This window comes from Nannospalax galili, unplaced genomic scaffold (genome assembly GCF_000622305.1).
Source record: "Nannospalax galili isolate Female #2095 unplaced genomic scaffold, S.galili_v1.0 scaffold158, whole genome shotgun sequence".
NCBI lineage: Eukaryota > Metazoa > Chordata > Mammalia > Rodentia > Spalacidae > Nannospalax > Nannospalax galili.
In genome coordinates, this window is record NW_008345290.1 from 1,310,320 (window position 1) to 1,329,986 (window position 19,667).

General features: G+C 40.8%; 1 protein-coding gene across 1 annotated transcript in view; it reads left to right on the plus strand.

Moving 5' to 3' along the window:
• Dnah11 (dynein axonemal heavy chain 11) overlaps window positions 1–19,667 on the plus strand; it is a 381,221-nt gene that overhangs the window by 257,085 nt on the left and 104,469 nt on the right. The window contains exons 57-61 of the mRNA XM_029567531.1: window positions 1,159–1,305; window positions 6,872–6,985; window positions 8,867–9,010; window positions 9,656–9,838; window positions 12,370–12,471. Coding sequence (XP_029423391.1) covers window positions 1,159–1,305; window positions 6,872–6,985; window positions 8,867–9,010; window positions 9,656–9,838; window positions 12,370–12,471 — 690 coding nt within the window. The remainder of the gene's footprint in view (window positions 1–1,158; window positions 1,306–6,871; window positions 6,986–8,866; window positions 9,011–9,655; window positions 9,839–12,369; window positions 12,472–19,667) is intronic.

The window sequence follows — 19,667 nt, forward strand, 5'->3', positions numbered from 1 at the left end:
TAAACTGCAATGGGATAAGACACAGTCATGTGGTACAGATAAAGTGTAGGCAGCCATGCTTGAGTGGGGATCACAAGCTTACTTGCATACAGTGGAGTGGGATGTTGTTCCACAAGACGAAATCAATGAAGTGTCTTTATTGAGTCAAAATAAATCATTATGCTTGCTTCGTCCATCTATGGGTGTTAAAAATAATAATTGTGCTCCAGGAAATGTAGAACAAAGCTAATTATTACAATTTCCTATGTTTTTGAGGATGGAGTCATAGTCTTTCTTGACTTCACCTCTGCTGTGTTTTATACAATCCTCCAACTTAGTAACCTAGTGCTACCTTCTGAGCCTAAGAGATTCCCAGCTGAAAAAAAGGCAGAATCATTCTTTTTGGCTGATAATATATGTTGATGTTGCAAGGATTGTTTCCCAAGAGCTAGATGAAACTGTTCAGTGGTGTGTCAAGGGAGCGAATGTCCTGTGACAATCACTGAACTTAAAGCCCACACCATACTGACACCTACAAAGCACAGACTTTGTCCTTTCAATGAATACTAAGTTCAGTACTGCAGTGTCTACATGGCCCTCTACTAAACACTATAAGGTGAGTAAAATGAAAAGGGCCATTTTGTGTTAGGTGGGAAGAGGTAAGACGGGTCAGTGGGCATTGCAGTATATAGCCAGTTAGTCTGCAGTCAAGGATAGCACATGCCTTCAAGTTATCCAAACTTAACGGCAGCTTTCCCCTGAGGAAAGGCATTGTTCTTCAGGGTCACCAAGTTTGCTGTTCCATGGCCTCTGCTATCTTGAGCCTGAGTATAGAGTTAGGAAGGAAGGGGCCCTGGAGTGAGGTGCTCTGATACAGCTTCCTTTGTTAGGATTTCCCTGAATGCACACACTGAGTAGCAAAGGCAAAGTTCTGCTTAGTGCTGACACACATTAATTCTGTTTCCTGCAAAACTATTGGAAAACAGTATTCTGTTTGTTCTGGTGCAGAAAAAAAAGTGAGACTGCATTTTGATGAATGAGACTACAAGTTAAATCAGGGTAGAAACAGACACATGATGTGGACTGTTAGGGACCCCCAAATCCATGCTCAAAACTAAGCTGTACCTGCCATTGGTTGTTTGCAATGAAGTTACTCCAGAGTAACAACTCTTCCTTCAGGTGGGAGATCTGAAAGCCAGGCTGGCCTCTCAAGAAGCCGAGCTACAGCTCAGAAACCAGGACGCGGAAGCACTGATCACCAAGATCGGGCTTCAGACGGAGAAAGTGAGCCGGGAAAAGGCCATCGCAGATGCTGAGGAGCAAAAGGTCAGGCTAATTCCACCATTTAGAGTGCTGAGCTATATTTAGCACAAAATAAACCTTTGTAGGCGAACAATTTTGAACAACTTCCTCTCCAGGGAGCATAAAGTCTGAAGAATTATTATAGTTACACATGTAACAGCATTTCACACCATGATTACCACTTGACCTTTCTTTGCATTATGCATTTTCCCAACCTTTTAGCTCTTTAATGATATGAAAGAACAATAAATACTGAGCTCATTCAAGCATATAATGGATGTGGATCTTGAACATCAGGCCTATTTGTAATACAGTAAAGGTCAGGGAGTCACCTCCGAGGTTTCTAAAGGTTTCTAGTTTTTAGGCAAATTGAACAACTCAATTGTTAACAAAGCCCATTCCTTCACTTTGCAAGATGGTTTTCAAATTTTGAATTTTAATAATACAACTAGCGTTTATTATTAAGTCCTAAGCTAAATGTGTTCTTTCTGACTGGATCAAGGCCCTGGCATTCTGTATGTTGCTTTACTGTTGGATACAATAACCGTGAAGATTGTACAGGCACTGCTTTCTTTGTGCTCGGATTTCTAGCAACTCTGAAATAAACATAACTTTCACTGTGTTTGTTTGCCAAAGTTAAAGCCACAAATGGAAGATATTTCTTGTGTATCATTTCACCAAAGAAATGGCACAGGAAACAGATCATTAATATTCATTTAAAGTTAAAGGACTATATGTTAGGTTAAAAGATTATTTTGAACAAAAGATTATGATCAGGAACTAGTTAATCAAATGCTGGAAATTGCTCAAACTCTTCTAACCATCAGTCACCAGCCATCATGCCATCATCTTTGTGTTTTAGTGTATAGAAAACCTCTTCGTTTGTCTCGCGGTGAAGCCAACCATCCAGGCATGTCCAAGCAGTTTTCCTCTCTTTTCTGATGTGTACTGAGCATGTTTTCTTTATCTTAAATAGCAAAAGATTTTAAAAGTACATTATTGAAAAAACAAAATTTAAGCAATTAAGAAACATGATACAGCTAAAGATAAGTTATCACCAATAGGCATACAATTTCTAATTTTAGTAACATATGTTTCCACTGAGTGTGTCTTATAGGTACAGAATGTCTTCAAATGTATACTATTAAATTAAGCAGTCAGGGTTGATAGGCAGTGTGACTGTCAGAAGCTGATCCCAGCCAGGGACATTTTTAAGGCATCACACAAGGGTGTGATATACTAGTAATTATTGGTAGTAATTATTAACCTATCACCATAGATACATCTCTTGGAGATATGGAAATATAACTGGGATTCTAGAGAGATTTCTTTTGTTCACATTTTTTGCATGTTAATTCCTAAGGTAAAATTACCAGCATTAAAGAGGAAATACGTTTTAGCAAATTAGAACTCATCTGATGAGTTGTTTTGTAAAGTTTTTCAGACTTGAAAAAGAAATATACGATTTTTATATCTAATATATACCAAGAAAGTAAAAATCATCCTTACATTTTCATTTTTCAATGGAGTTTAATTTTATTATGAGTATTAATTTTGTGTGTGTGTGCATTTATTTTATTGTTTGGGGTTTGGGGACCAGGCCCTGTTCTAGGCTCTTGGAAATACTTGACGATCAAGGTGTCCTCATTTGCTTACATTGCAAGGGAAAGGCTGGCAGGATACCATTAACACTTTGAGAAACAAAATACTTTAAGTTGTTGATGAATGCTGTGACAAAAACCAAGTAGATTGAGTGGAAAGATCTATTTTAAATTGAGTGATTGTAAAAGAAGGCCTGTTTATAATTAAACTGTGTAGTCAAGAAATTGACATTCAAATACATGCTGTGGGTTCACATGTGTTATGTGTTCAGCAATGAGCTACATACCATGTGATCACTAAAGGAGGCAACCTCTTGATGTCGCATCCTCCAGACTGGAGGCAACCTCCAGACTCATGCTGGAAAATGGCTCCCTGGGCTTAAAATACAGGAATAATAATTAAAACATAACACTGCATGGCTCACAAAGTATATTGCCACATTTACAGTGATAAAACAAGTGTCTTTACTGTGTAATTAGACAGCCCAAGTAGAGGAGCAGGTTGAAATTGATGTTTCCAATTTATAAAATAATCAAGAGTCATTTGGGCCACTGTCAGCACCAGTGACTTTAGACGAAGCAAACACCACTATATCTGTGAAAATTTGAATTTGCTCTTTCAACTTTCATTTTTGTTTTTGAGACATGGTCTTATGTAGCCCAGGCTGGCCTCAAGCTCTGTACAGCTAAGAATGACCTTGAACTTCTAATCCTCCTGCATTCTGATCCCCTGAATGCTGGGATTACAGTTATGTGCCACCAAAACCAGCCTTCTTATCTGGTCCAGGCTTTAGATTCAAAGGGCCCTGTGGTCACTTTCAAATTGCTTTGCCCTTCAGTGGAGTGAGCCTCGTGGATGAAATCCCTTTCTAAATTGAGGTGCTAATATAGTCTTTTTAGAGGCTGGGCCTCCTCCTTGGTTTTGAGTGACTGTCAGCTTTCTATGCACATTTTTTCTCATTGTGAGTGGGTCTCGGTTTTGAACTACCATCAGGAATTTTCATGTTAGCTGAAAGCAGGGAGGGCAGTGCATTGGTTCACTGGGGCCAGACAGAAGAGGTTTATACAGAAGATTCATTTTCTCCAGTTCTGGAATCAGGTGTCAGGATCCAGGTATTGACTGGTTTGGTTCTCCTGAGGCCTCTCCTTGGCCTGCCAGTGGTTGCCATTTTGCTATATCCTCAACTGGCTTTTACACTATGAATTCTGATGTCTGGTGGCTCTTCCCTGTGTCCAAACCTCTTTTCTCTACGGATACCAGTAAGTAAAATTGGATTAGGGCCCATCTTAATGGACTCTTTTTAACTTCTTCACCTCTGCCCAAGCCCTGTCTCCAGCAGAAGAATTCTGGGTAAATGCGATTCAACTTTTTTTTCCCTTACTACAAGGTCTCATGTATCCCAGACTGGCTTGGAACTCTCTATATAGCTGAAGATGACCTTACATTTCTAATCCTTTCACCTGTACTCAAGTACAATCATGCCCTGTTTATATAGTGCTGAGGCTCAAACCCAAGGATTTGTGCATGCCAGGCAATCCACGCTGCCTTAACTATGTCCCTAGTCTACAGATCAGCTTTTAACATGAAATTCTGGAGAAACTATAGACACCAAAAACCTTTATGAACATTTGCAAGGAGTGGTTAACTAATAGATATCAGAAGTTTTCTGGTGTGCCCAAGAATGGGACTCTCTCCAACGCAACTCTCTGCTTTTACATGGTCAAGGGAGCACCCATACTAGACAATCCATGCAGCTCTTTCCCCTTGTCCAGGTTGAGCCTTGTGGACCACTATCTTGGAGCCATTCCTAGAGGAATTGTGTGCTGTAGCTTACCAGATCACTGAGCTATACAAAATGTTCACTACTGCAATATTGTACATGTTTTCACTACTCTAATAATGTTGCATCTTAGGGTAAAAAGCATTAAGAATGAAAAACAAGCTGACCAACCTAAGTGTTTTCTTCACCTGGGACTTTATTTATTATATTTTCATGATTGCCTTGTTTATAAAAATCACGGAAAGGAATAATAGTCCCGTTGACAGTCAAGGAGGGTGAAGACAAATGGCAGCTCCAAGGCTCGTAGCAACAGCATTTAAAAGAAAAACTCTTCACGGTTTTGCTTGGTACTAAAAAAATCTATGATCATAACTCCAAAGTAAAATGATTGTAAAATGATGCTATTATAAATTTTAGCAAAGGACATTGGTAAACTCACTATGCCCTTGTGGAAGCTAAATAAACCCAGGGTGGTAGCTCCCTCACATGCATGCTCATCTGTCACCATGCTCTCTAGCATGCTGTCAGTGTACTGCTACAGAATTTCCATGTCCATTTCAGGCACTGTTCTGGGGCTGTGGTTTTGGAGTACTTAGCAAGCATGCAGAGTTTTCTTATTTACATTAAGAGTAGCTGTGTATGTGTTAGCAGGGGATCACATATCTACCCTGAACCAATTATGTTCATAAAAGGTGCAGTACACAGCAAAATAATGGTTAATCAGAAGAAGGATAATTACTGCTAATAAAGCTGTAGCAGACAACATAATTTGTTGTGAACAGTGTTTAATTTTATGGTGTAGTTAAACCTGTTCATTCCAAACACATCTGAAGAAATGCACTTTTGTTCACACTTTATATCCCATAATCACCATCACCCCAAGAACCATCCCCTAGTGGGGACTAGATCCTGGTGCCCAGTGCCACAGCTTTGAAGCTCAAAGCACTGCTGGGGATGAATAATTCACTCTTGGTAGCCATTCAAATTCTATAAGATCCTGAGAAGAGGAGGATAAGACCCCCAGCCTCTCCTATTGTTGGTTTACCAGCACTCCCCAGTTGTGTGGGGAAGCTGATGCAGAACCCCGTAAAGACAGACAACAGGAGAATGGACATCGGGGTCATTGTTCTGTTACCCAAGATGGACCTGGGCATGTGTGTCAATGGCTTCTTACCAGTTCTTAGAGAGCCATTAGTTGGTCTTTATAAAACTTCAGTCATTGTTGAAGCATGCAATCCATGACCACAGAATAGATTGTCTTCTGTTCTGAGCAAAAGAGTTTTGCATATGTTCTCTCTCTCTCTCTCTCTCTCTCTCTCTCTCTCTCTCTCTCTCTCTCTCTCTCTCTCTCTCTCTCTCTCTCTCTCTCTCTCTCTGCATGTGTGTGTGTGTGTTTGTGGTTTGTGTGTGTGTGTGTGCATGCAAATGCCCACATGCACATGTTGGAGGCCAGAAGTCAACCTCAGGTGTAGTTCCTCCAGAGCCATTCATCTTGTTTTTGGAAACAAGGTCTCTCATTGGCCTGAAGCTGACTGATTCAGCTAAACTGGCTGGCCAGCAAATCATAGAATCTTCCTGTCTCTACCTCCCCAGCACATAGATTACAAGAACTTATTACCATGCCTGGCCTTTTTATGTGGGTTTCTGAGGATCAAACTCAGGGCTTCCTGCTTGCACAGCAAATATTAATTGAGACATCTCTAGCCCCCTTGCATATGTTTTTAAGGGAATAGCCAGCTGGACTTCTAAGCAAACATTAATAAAAATTAGACTGAGAATTCTAGGAAGAATACTCTGTGGTCTAGCTTCCTGGTCTCACCTGTATTTTCTCTTGATAATGGAGCTAGCACTAAGGTAAGAAGCAATCTGAAAAAAAAGAAAATTGGAAAACAGAGAAATGACTGCAATTATTATTATTAATTATCAATTATTATTATTGTCACCTTGTAATTAAATGAGTCAAAACCCTTCTTGGAACACTTTGATACTGAATCTGAATCTGTTCGATTTGGGATTTGTTATTGTGTATTTTGCGCATTTACAAAGCACAGTACATACTGCGCTGAAGGGAAGTATCTTCACCTGTTCAAAGAGTAGACAAATGTGTTATTTATCAGCACATCTGACTCAGTCTGCACTTTGACATGGAGATCCCCGAAATAACAATTTGTATGTGTGTGGGGGGGGATGCTTTTCCTCTCTAATTAGGTGGCTGCCATTCAGACTGAAGCTTCCCAGAAGCAGAGAGAATGTGAGGCTGATTTACTCAAGGCTGAGCCTGCCCTGGTGGCTGCTACTGCTGCACTCAATACACTCAACAGGGTAAAAATGTTTCTTGTGTTTTCTCAACATAGAGGTAATGAGAGATTGAACACCAAAGCAGCCACAAAGCTTTGCAAAAGGAAAGGGAATGCCACAGTTGAATGACCCTGTCAGACCATCGCCTTGGTTCAGCTTCTTTCCTACCCAGGACTGTCTTGCTGCTCTACACAGGCAGGCTCCTCCTAAATACTTCTAACACCAGGGGAGTCTGTCTTCTAGTCTTCTAAGAGGCAGTTTGATGGTCAGTGACTGGTCCGATCTGTTATATTATGTGCTACTTTAAGAATGAGCTAAAGGATTCTTTATTTACTCTAGACTATAAAAAGTACCATGAAAAATTAATGGCACCCTCCTCATATCAGCTATGGGGGCAGAGATCCCAAGATACCCACCATTTCTCCACCTTCATCCTAGGAGACCTCATGAGACATTCTGATTCCCATGGGAGAATCCCATGTTCATCCTGTGTTCACTGCAGGGTATTCCAAAAGAGGTAGCTAATCTTATCCTGGGGTGTTTCAAGCCTTTAGATAGAATCCCAGGAAATTATTAGGCCTGTGCTTCTTAAGATTAGACTCTAAAGGTAAAAGGATCTAGATTTTTACTACTCTTCAGATAAAAACTCAATTCCTTTTTTGAGTCATTTTTGAAGAAAATAATTTTTGCCATAAACAAAGAATCTTGTAAGAGTTTTATAGTATCATAAGACAGAAAACTGTGCAGAGTATAAATGTACCATGATAGAAGGTTATTATGCCTTTGAATATTCTACTGCAGTAAAATGCCACTGTTAAATACTAGCTAGCAACTTAGAAACTGTAGTAAGTAAAGCACATTGTAAAACGGGATACCCGTGACTCATTTGTTGGGAAGGAGCATTCATGTGCTCTGAAAGAAATAATAAGAGAATAAAAGTGGAAATAGGGTGAAAGTAACTGGTCATCTCTCACTTAGAGAATACTTTATTTTCTTCTGTCTTAAGCATGCAAATTTTTCTCTGAATATATTGATCTTGGCTCAAATAAAATAAACCAGTGTCACAGTGTAGAACTGGGTTGTTTATAAATGATGGAGAATTGTGGGTAACCAGCTCAGTACTCATTAGCATGGTTAAAGAATTCACTGTTGCTATTGCTTTTATACCCTTTCCATTCTTTGTATAAAAAGTTTCTGGTAAGGGAGCAGAATCGGGTTCAACTTCTGAAAGAGTGCATTATATTCACATAAAATACCACAGGAAGTAGCTGGTTGTTTGCTTGGTTTTGAATCATGTATTATGGAACCACATGTACTTCTGATAGGTACTAATTCCTGCCCCAGAGTATTTGCCCTTGCTCTCATTATAATGTAACTACTAACTCCATCTTGATAACCAGTGTTCTGCACTGAGGAGATTACGCAATGGGGAAGAGGTTTCAGCTTCCAAAGACCCTTCCCCTTTGAGGTTCACTATAGTGTAAGGAAGAGCTGTCTCGTGCTTAGGCTTATAAAGCAGAAAAACATAACTAGGAGCCACCAAACTAAGGAATTATGTTTACAGGAAGGGCCTGTTTAAAATGCAAGGTGCATCTCATAGTCTGGTAGAATCCATGAAAACAACATGTGTGTGTTTGAAATCTCCTGGTCTTGGTGAGTAGGGCTTTGCAGGACTGGTAAATTTTCTTGGAAGCAACAAAATTGCAGGGATGTTTCCAGAGTACTAGAGAAGTGCCAGCAAGAACTGAGCTCCAGAGATACTAAGGGAGAGTCCCCAGCTGGCAAGGGACTGCCATACTGACACTGGTGTGATGTTGAGGGATGGGAACCTAAAGGTCAGCCTGATGAATTAGCATTGTGCTGGAGCTCCCTGATCCTAAGTGATGTGTGCCTGCTTTGTTTCAGGTCAACCTCACAGAGCTAAAAGCCTTTCCTAACCCCCCAATTGCTGTTACCAACGTTACTGCAGCCGTGATGGTCCTTCTGGCCCCCCGAGGCAGAGTGCCAAAGGACCGAAGTTGGAAAGCAGCTAAAATCTTCATGGGAAAGGTATCAAATCAACCATCCTAGCAAGAAGAAAGTCTCAACAACTTCCATAACACTCTCGTTACAGAAGATACACATGACAACAAAAGATGTTTAAGTTGATTTTAAGTCAAAAGATACCGTCTCCACAGCTGCTCCATGTAATCAGCTGCTGTTCTCGTCTTGCAGCTTTTGCTGGCCAAGTTGGAGGTTAGCTCAGGGTCATGGCATACCTAAGTCAATGCCAGCAGCAGGTGGAAGGTTGCTAATTATTTGCAAAATTATGAAAGCAGTTAAGTGTAGGAGGGAGAAAATTACATGGATTTCTTAGGTTGGAAAAAATGTTGCTAATATATAAGAAGGTGAAGCAAAGAGGCTTTGGGGTATGTGTTTTTGCTTTTTCTTTCCTGCCTTTCTTTTCTTTAAAATGTGAATACCTCCTGTGCTGGCACTGAATATTTTACCCTAGGATAGAAGAGGTTTTAAAAGTGTCCATTGCTAATTCTAACTTCATACTGTAAAGACTGAAAAAGTCAAACAGTGGGATAAATGCAGCTTGCCAATTGTGCCTTTGTAATGTGAGTCCTGAAAGCTGATTTTAACTTTTGATCTTGGAATTTTCTCTGCAGCCAAAATGGGTTCATTGCAATAAGTCTTTTTGCTTTACAGGTTGATGATTTTCTGCAAGCGTTAATTAACTACGATAAAGAGCACATTCCAGAGAACTGTCTAAAAGTAGTGAATGAACAATATTTGAAAGACCCAGAGTTTAATCCAAACTTTATTCGGACCAAATCTTTTGCAGCAGCTGGTCTCTGTGCCTGGGTCATCAACATCATTAAATTCTATGAGGTATCAGTCCTTATCCAATGGCTGTGAGTGCTGTTCACCATGAAGATTAGTTTTTAATGCTTTCTTTTCTCTTTTTGATAATTGCATACATATATAGAATGTATTATGGGCATATTCACCCTCTTATCCCCCTCCCATTCCTGTTGATTCCCTTCTTCCCAGTTAGCGCCTCTCTCTCTCTCTCTCTCTCTCTCTCTCTCTGTTGTTTTGTTTTTTGTTTTTTTTTTTTGACCCACTGAGTTTAATTAGGGTTGCTTGTATGAGCATGGAAGGGTGTGGCCTCATAATCCCCTCCTCTGTTCATGATGGAATGTTGAAGGGCCCAATCTTGTGAAGGTCTTGTGCAGGTAACCACAGCCACTTGCAAGTTCTTGATTGCAATGACCATATCAATATGCAGAAGACAATGATTCATAGCACTCCTCCCCATCCTCTGGCTCTTATACTCTGGCTCTTTTTTGCAATGTTCACTGGGCCTTGGGGAGAGTTATATAGATGACTTGTTCATAGATGAGCACTCAACAGTCACTTATTCTCAGCATTCTGACAAGTTATAAGTCTCTGCATTAACCTTTGCCTACTCTAAAAAGAAGTTTTTCTGATCAAGGCTAAGAGCAGTGCAGCTAGTACAGGGGTATACACGTGGATGTTTACAAGACACCTTGATTATATGTCCATTTAGCACAACCACAGCAGTAGTTTTCCCCTTTCTACAGAAGGCCTGGGATCTCTGTAGCTACAGGCTTTTGACCATATTTACAGTACCAGGCACATAATCCCTCATGCAAAACAGGTCTCAAATCCAGCCAGAAAGTGGTTGATTCTTTCCAAAACAGCCATGTCACTCTTCTACCAGTGGACATATCTTGCCTGGCCAAGTTGGTATTATAGCATCCAGGCCCCACAGCTAGATGAGACCACCAATGCCACCCATCACATTAATTGTTAGGGTAGCAAAAAAATGTAAAGTAATTTCCTATTTAGTTACTGGAAGAAGGTCCTGCTGTTGTAAGGATGTAAGGATGAGACATAAGTATGTTGGAGTTAACAGAATTCTAAGCAGGAACATACTTGAACAGCAGTTAATTTGATTTAATTAAATAAAAACTAGTTTACATAGAAAATATGTTTGCACTGAAATTGTTGTTTTATGTTGACCTGAAAAATCTGCAAGTCTGAATTCATATTGAATTAAATGAACTCCTACTCATACACGAAACATTTTACCATCTTTATTCTAGACGTAGTGAAACGAGAAAGTAGCCATTTGCTTTAGTATTTTAATGGTATTAATTTTGTCTTTAGATATTCTAATCTACATTTTTACTTTGAGGCAATGTAAAGATAGGTTATCATTTCATTCAGCCATTTATTCATCAAATATTTATTCCCTGCCAACGATGTCTCAGACATTTCGCATAGTGCCAGGCATAAAAAGGGAATAATGCGCATCCATTGAGTCTGAAGATCCAACTTATTTTTGTTGTGGACAGTTGTGTGTTACATGCAGGTTCAGGATTACAGAGAAAAGTTCCTCACAGTATGTTCCACGATAACTTCTCCAAGTTAGTGACGTAAAATCTGGTTACATCTTTCATGGTATAGGGCCACAGGAGGAGACCTCTCTTCCTCTTTCTGTCTCCCTCCTTTGTGGAGGAAGAGTTTAGACAGATGATGGTGGATATATGTCCCCTCTCCACAGTCCAGCGCCCAAGCCCTATGTTCCCTTTGTACCCTGGGAGGAAAGATGAGCATAAAGTTAGACAACCACTGTGTTGTCTTGTTTCTCTATGACGTAGGAAATAACATTTAATCTCCTCCTCCCTGTCTCTCTACCTGGAGGAAAATTAATCTACCCAAATTGTCCAACAACACACAGTTAAGATAGTCAGGGAGTTTAAAAAAGAAGCTGAGGGCTGGAGAGATGGCTTAGCGGTTCAGCAGTTAAGAGCACTGACTGCTCTTGCAAAGGACCCGGGTTCGATTCCCAGCACCCACATGGCAGCTACAAACCATCCTTAACTCCAGCTCCAGGGGAATCCAAAGCCCTCTTCTGACCTCCGCGGCACTGCAGGACATGGGTGCATCCACATATGTGCAGGCAATACACTCATACACATAAAATAAAAATAAATAACTAAAATACTAAAAGAAAAAAGCTGAGTATGTGATAGTATGGTGTGAGGATATCTCTCCCTGCCCTTTCTTCATTTAGAGAACTTTTCAACCTGCTGCCTCTCTGGCTAGACCTCACCTCTGTGGAGTTATATATATAGTGCCTACACACTGCAGTTTCTCTGTATTTGAGGATTAGCTCCACATTTTATGACAGTCTGATTTTAGTATATTGATGGTGTTTGACCATATAACATCTTATGTAAATACTTGTAACTGTGATGTCCATATAAATGACTAGAGGAGAAGCAGAGAGCATGTGGACGGCCACATCTGTTCAGATGGTGAATGAAAAAGAAACACTGTCCTCTTTGCATCTGTATTACCTTCTGAATAAACCACATGTGGACTTTCAGGTCTACTGTGATGTGGAGCCAAAACGCCAGGCACTGGCCCAGACGAACTTAGACCTGGCGACAGCTACTGAAAAGCTAGAGACCATCAGGAAGAAGCTTGTGGTGAGTACAAAGGACACTGACATTCAAGAGGTTCCCACTGCAGCCTCGGGATTCCACCTGCAGACGTGGCCATATCTGAGCTCCACCAAACAGAAAAGCATTCACCGTACATACTAATTTTGCAGATATTTCTAACTATGTTCTGGACTCATGCTGGCATGAATGATTTCTATACTTAAAAATGTTTCATAGTCTGATAGGAGCATCACTGAAATCAAGTCTCTTAGAGCTAGACTTACTGGGTTGGCTCCACTATTTACTGTTGTACCCTATACAAATTGATTAACCTCTCCAGGCCTCTGTTTGCCCATCTGTTAATAGACACACATTGAGGATCCCTAATTTATAATCCAAAATGATTCAAACTCTAACTCTTTTTTGATGCCAACTGATGATTGTGGTGCCCAAAATATTTTGGTTTTGAAACATTTTTGGATATCAGATTTTTAAATTGGGAATGCTCAACTTGTAAAATCTATACAAGTATTCAAAAACCTGAGATATTCTTAAATCTGATAAGGGATCCTCAACCTTTATAATAATACCATCTTCTTCTTGGGTAGAATAGCAATGTTTGAATGAATAATTTGTATTAATTCATATTACGCATTTGGCTGGTTTGTATATTAAGTGCTTGGAGAATATTAGCCATAAATATCCTTATCATTACTAGTTTAACAAATATACCCACCAGCCTTGGGGTGAGACATTCTAAGCATATATGTGACCATGTTCCAAATGTAACTAGAGTCACAATCACTACTGAGGCAGAGAAATTAGAGCATTTGTTAGTGACAGTGTACTTGACACGACCTTTGAAAGTTGCTTAGGATTCATAGAAATGAGGACAGGAAAGGCGTGCCTGGTAGAGAAGGGGAAGAGGCAGCTGGGACTCTTGAAGAATCACAATAGGCCAGAGCTACTAAGAAGAATGCTGTGGGAAAGGTTGACAGCAGGAATAAAAGACACTTGCAAAGGTGAGCAAAGGCCTTCGTAGCCTTTCATGCTATGGAAGTTAAATTTTATCTGACTGGTAAAGAGAGAGGTCTGACTTGGAAAGGTTTTAATAGGCTAATGACCCAGTCAAATAGGTTCTCAGCAAATGATGGAAGAAAAGATGTCTAGAGGCAGAAAGACAAGTTCAGAGGCAACTGAAGAGGGTATTATTGAGGGCCTCAGCTGAGCAGGAACAGTTGTGGCACAGGGCCATGGTGGATTCATGGCTGACTGGAAGACATGGAGAGCAGGAGGACATCTAAATGGGCATGGGGATAGGGAGGTGGCAGCCGGGCAGCACTGAGAAGTGTGGTCAGACTGACAGCTCACAGGCCTCTAAGCCCCTCTTCTGTCAATTGCAATGAAAACAGCAGTCTCTCAAGTGAGTGCTTTCTACCTGGTACCCAGTCTGCCTTCTGTGAGGGGAAACTAGCCTCATTTATCTCTGGGGCATTCTCCCTCCTCACTTGATAGGCTTTAAGCCAAAGTTGCTTCCTAGCCAAGGCCTAGATATTTGATTCAGGCTTCACTAAATTGACCCCCCATTTCTGAATTTGAAGATGAGGAAAGGATTAAAAGACTGAAAGCAGTTAGAGGCTGTGCATTCCAGAGCTGGTGTGCAGAGTAGATCCTCTAGCAGCCCCTGCTTCCAGACCCCTCTGGAGCTTTGTGTATGTCTGTCTGTCTTCTTCTCCAGAGAGCCATTTCTTTCCAGTACATTCAGCTGTCATCCCCATCTGCTGGACTGAGAAACCCTTCAGTATGTAGCTCACAGGGGATGCTTCGGAAACCTTATTTCCATTCTTTGCTGTAGAAAACTTGCATGGTGATGTTCAGGGATGGAACTGGAGAGAGAAGCCTCTCCTAAGAATATAGATAAGGAGACAGTGGGGACAAAGACCATGTGTTGCCCCATAGAAATGTGGAGAAAAAGAAATGGGTGCAGAGGATACATCTCAAGCCACTGTAGCCAAGAATGACTCAGAGTGGCCATGTGGTCACACAGGCCTCTTACAGTATAAAGCTTAAGCTGCATCTCCTATGTCATTGGTTAGTACTGGTGAATCTGGCAAAAAAAAAATAATAATAATAAATTTAAAAAAATGAGGTGCTTTCTCATAGAACATCCTCTAAAAATCTCAGGGCAGGTTATCAAAATGAAAGAAGTCAGATCAGCTGTCCAGGGCAGAGCCAAAGCAACGACTCTGCAGATATACTAGGGAGGCATTGAATTGTGCTCTGGTTTTATTGTCTGATTTACAAAGCATTATGCTGGCAGTGGTTTAAAAGCACGGTCAGTAGGCACTGAAGATTTCTCATATGGCATCTCTCTTGGTAATTCATTCCCTCTTATTTTGGGGGTACTTCCTTCAATAGGCCTTCACTTCCCCTCCTCACCCAGGAGACTTAACCACTCCCTCTTCCTGCCAAATCACCATATTTCTAGTATAATACTCAGTATGTTGTTCAGTCATACCTGAGGACTAGTGGAAGAAAACCAAGTCATCAGGAACAGCAGCTGATTGCGAGGCATTTAGGATAAACATGTTCATAAAAATGACCATCATCACCATCTTGACTAAAACCTTTGAGAAAATGTTATCTAAGGTTAATGACTTGATGCAGATATTAAAAAAGCAATTAATTAGTATTAAAAGCAATTTAATGTTCACAGGGAAAGGGGTAAGAATGCTTAAGGCAACCATATAGTTGACCATGAACCATGAAGTTAAGACTGTGTTTAAAGAATTAATAATCTTTTGGACATAGCTAGCTGAAAGCTGTTGATGTCAGCTGTTTTAACATATGCTCTGTATAACATATTGATAAGCCTTAGAGCTAGATGTTCCAACAGAGCAAAGGACAAAGTAATAGTTTAGATGGCTATGAAAAACGAGTTCCCTCAGCCCTTTAGCAAGGCTGGATTTTCAGAAAGCTACAAGTCTTTCCAAGGCTTGCGCCAAGGCCACATGTCTGCACATGCTAAGGACAAAGAACCTTTGCGTAGTTTCTGTCTGGTGACAGCTGGCAATGAAATCCAACCCAAGTAAAAGTCTGATCTTCACTGTTCTGTGTTTTCCATCCTCTCACTGCTCTTCCTCGTGACCTTACTCCTCTCGTCTAGGCAACCTGCCCTGAGGTTTTCTTGCTCTTGATCTTATGTCGCCTGTTTTGCTTACAACAGTAGGAACTTTTTTGATATGGCAGTGTTCAGGCTGCCTGGGAGAATCATCGGGCCAGAGTGTTACCTCTGTGTATTTGTTCTTTTGAGTCGTTGTCTCCAGTTTTAGAATAAAAGACAGCTTTCTAGTGAAGTTTGAGTGAAAAAAAATTCCTAAGCTCAGTGTAAGAAAGGCTACCGTGTTCTCTCTCTATCTTCATGTGTGTACACCTGCCATGTGTGGATGTGTGGCAGTCAGAGGGCGACTCTGATGTCAGTCCTCACCTTCCATGTTGTTTGAGGCAGTGTCTCTTGTTTGCTGCTGTACAGCAGGTTAGCTAGCCCACACCTTTCCAGGGATTCTCCTGTCTCTGCCTTCCATCTTGCTGTAAGAGTGCTGGGATTGGAGACGTAAGCTACTGCACCTGGTTTTTACCTCAGTTCTGGGGATCTGAACTCAGGTCCTCACACTTGCACAGCACACTGTTTACCCACTGAATCATCTACCCAGCCCTCTGTCATGTATTAAATAAGGCTTAAGGATAACCATAAAGGAAATTTAAGTTCATACCCTTTAAAGTAGTGTTTCTCCAAGTGTGTCCCCTGGACCAGCAGCAATATTTGTCACCTAGGAACTGGTTAAAAGTATAGAATGTATAGCCCAAGCTCAGACCTACTGAGTCAGAGCCTCTGTTAGTAGAGCCCAGTAATCAGTAAATTTAAGGTTTCTAGATGCAGTCTTAAGTGGAGAAACTCTAGTTCAGGATAGCTAGGGGGCTAGAGTTTTTGGACTGAGTTCTTTTTTCCTCACGCCATTTATTTCTAAGATCTGATGTGGCATTCACTGTGCCACATTATAGCGATGCCTTAATAAAAAACTGACTCTTAGCATTCATTGTAAGGCCAAGAGCAGACCTGAACTGCTGAGAATGTGTTCCTTTAGATTTCTCTGGGATCTGTGCTCCAGAACAAGGGCTCCCTCTTTGTTTCATTGAAGCTGTATATCCAGCAAAGTAGGGAAGTAAAAGTCAGACCCTTATCTTATCATAAGAATTTTGTCCTTTCTGACCCCTAGACCAAGACACATACAGACATATACAATCATAAACTGATAGGTAGAGAGCGGGCGGGAGCGAGCGGCACAGATTCTCAGCGGGATACAGATTTATTTCGCACGGGACACGTTTCCCTCGGGGAAGGGAAAAATGTCAGCTCACGGGTTGTGAGCTGGGACTTTATATATGGGGGGCTTTAGGGTGTGGAAGGGGGGAATGTTTGGGGGAGAAATCAGGGAGGGGGAAGCAGGAAAAGCAGGTAGGATTAGGGTCTGGAAGTGTTTACTTTTTCCCTCTTAAGATAAGAGGAAATCTGCTTATCTTATCTTTGGAGGTCAGAGGAAAGGCAGGCTGCTTCTCAGCAGAGTTTGTTCTTCTTGACCTCAAAGGTCAAGGTGCTTATCAGCTAAGTTTCCTTTTCCAGGCTCCAAAGTCTGTAGGTTCCTGTTGGGGAGTTGGGGGAGCTGCTATTTGGAACCCTAACATAAACATTTTACCAGTTGAATACCATCTATTGTTTACAACACAAATGGAATAAATTCATTGTACATTGCTTTTGATATTTCCCATATTCACACACCCATACATTCAGTATTCTAGGTCCAGGGCAGGGAAGGGTCATGAGGAATTAATATGTTTAGGTTACAAGAAGAGCTCAAGGCTCAGTGAGCTTGTCTACATTGTAAACAAGCTGAGAAGATTAACCATTGGTTGCAAGATTAGGTAAAAGTCATTTGTACAGAATATACACATGTAAAACTCATTACTGTAGTCTAAGAGCCAGACTGTCAAGAACTGTGAAGGGACCAAGATTTTACTCTCCTTGAAAGCTAACAAGATAGTCTACTACAATCTAATAGATGCTGGCAGAAGACATGAGACTTGTGGTCAGAGACCAAATGTTTTTATTACTCCAAGAATATCAAGCAGGGTGAGCTGCATGCTACATGTTCTTAACCTTTCATACAACCTTTCTTGGAGACGGGTTAACAGTCTTTTCTACATTTATCATATAAACATGTAAAATGGATTCTGTGGTCAGAGGTCATAGCATAACAGATGGCCAACTGGATTTGGTCCATGGCCATGGTTTTGCTGACCTTTGCTCTTCCCTAACAGGGACAACCATTTGGGAAACAGCTTTATCACCTACTGGTTCCTCTCAGTTCATTTAGGTCTGGTTTGGGATAATTTCTGCAGGAAAGTCCCTGCATTACTTACTTTTCAGGCTGTGACAAAATGCCTGACCAAAGCAACTTAAGGAGGGAAGGGTTTGTTTTGGCTCACAGTTGAAGAAGGGGTACAGTCCTTCACAGCAGGGAAGGCATGGTAGCAGGAAGGTAACCACAGTCAGGAAGTAGACAATAGACAGGAAGTGGGGCAGCAGTATAAAACTTCAAGGCCCAACGCCAGTGACCTACTTTCTCCAGTAAGACTCCACCCTGAGGGATTCCACAGTCTTCCAAAGCAGCACCAACTATGGACCAACTGTACAAACACATGAGCTATTAGAAACAGTTCGTATTCAAACCACAGTAGTCCCCTAAATGACTTTACCAATTTCTCCATTGTGTCACATGCCCTGTGCCTAAGAGAATAGTGACTCATCCCAACACACAGTCATTTCATGCCAATCATAAGCTTTTTAATATCTTCTAATTTTTATTTTTGATACATGAGGCATGAGAGATACTCAAAAATTATTAAAGTAACAACAAGCCTTATATTTTAAACACCTTGTATTTTATCCAAAGCATTTATTTTCTCTAGCTGAGGGCTCATGACTACTATCACAATCAACAGACATATTTAAAAATAATTTTGAGTGTTTTGTCTGCATAAATATAAGTGCACCATATGCATGTAGTGCCTGTGAAGACCAGAAGAGGGCATTGGATCCCCTGGAACTGGAGTTACAGATGATGGTGAGCTTCACAATTTGCCATGTGGATGCTGGGAACCAAACTGGGTCCTCTGCAAGAACAGCCAGTGCTCTTAACCACTGGACATCGCTCCAGTCCTTCAATAGGCATATTAAACATTGGTCCAGGGAAGAATAAGGCCCAATGCTTGCTCTGGAAACTCTTACATGAGTTTAATAATGCGGTTAACTTGCTAGATGCTCTCAAGAGAGATTACATTAGCTATTCCTGGAATTTGAAAAACGGAGTGATCTGTGTGAGAGTGAGGACAGGGTGCTCAGAACGGGCTTGGTAGAGCAGATCCTTCTTGAATTGAGCCATGAAAGATAGGTAGGGTTTACCTAGAAGATGGAGAAAGAACATTCCAGTCAGGATCACATGTTCTTAGAATGACCATGAGTAGCTAGCTCAGCATACCCAGACCAGAGCATTATTGTGAGTGTGTGGAGCTGACACAGTGCGAGGTGGAAAGGGAGGTTGGTGCACAACTACACAAGACCTTGTGTGGCGTTCGCTGAAGTGCTTGTCCTAAAGACTAAGATACATCACATTTTATAATAATCAGGACTTCTTTCTATGTGAAAAATAATTATTATACACAATGGGAGTGTTATACATTTATAAAGAAAAATAAAATGACATTTGCAGGAAAATGGATTCAACTGGAAAATATGTTAAATGTAAGAAACCATACTCAAATATCACTTTTCCTCTTATATTCAGAATGTATATTTAAAAGGTGTGTGTGTGTGTGTGTGTGTGTGTGTGTGTGTGTGTGTGTGTTGAAATGTGAAAGATTGTGAACGGGAAAGAAGGGATCTTAAGGGAGGTGAAAAATATAGCGCAGTGGAATGTATCTGATAAAAAAGCAGAAGTTAAGACTAATTGGGTGGAGGAAGGGGACCAGCCAGAGTGGGGCAGGTGGCATGGGGAGGGCAGTGGAGAAGGGAGCAATTGAAAACAAAGTACATAATGATATACATGTTTGGGGGTACTGTGATGAAACTCAGTGCATTATATGCTAATGTATAACATTCATTAAAAGAAACAGTTACAGTCATG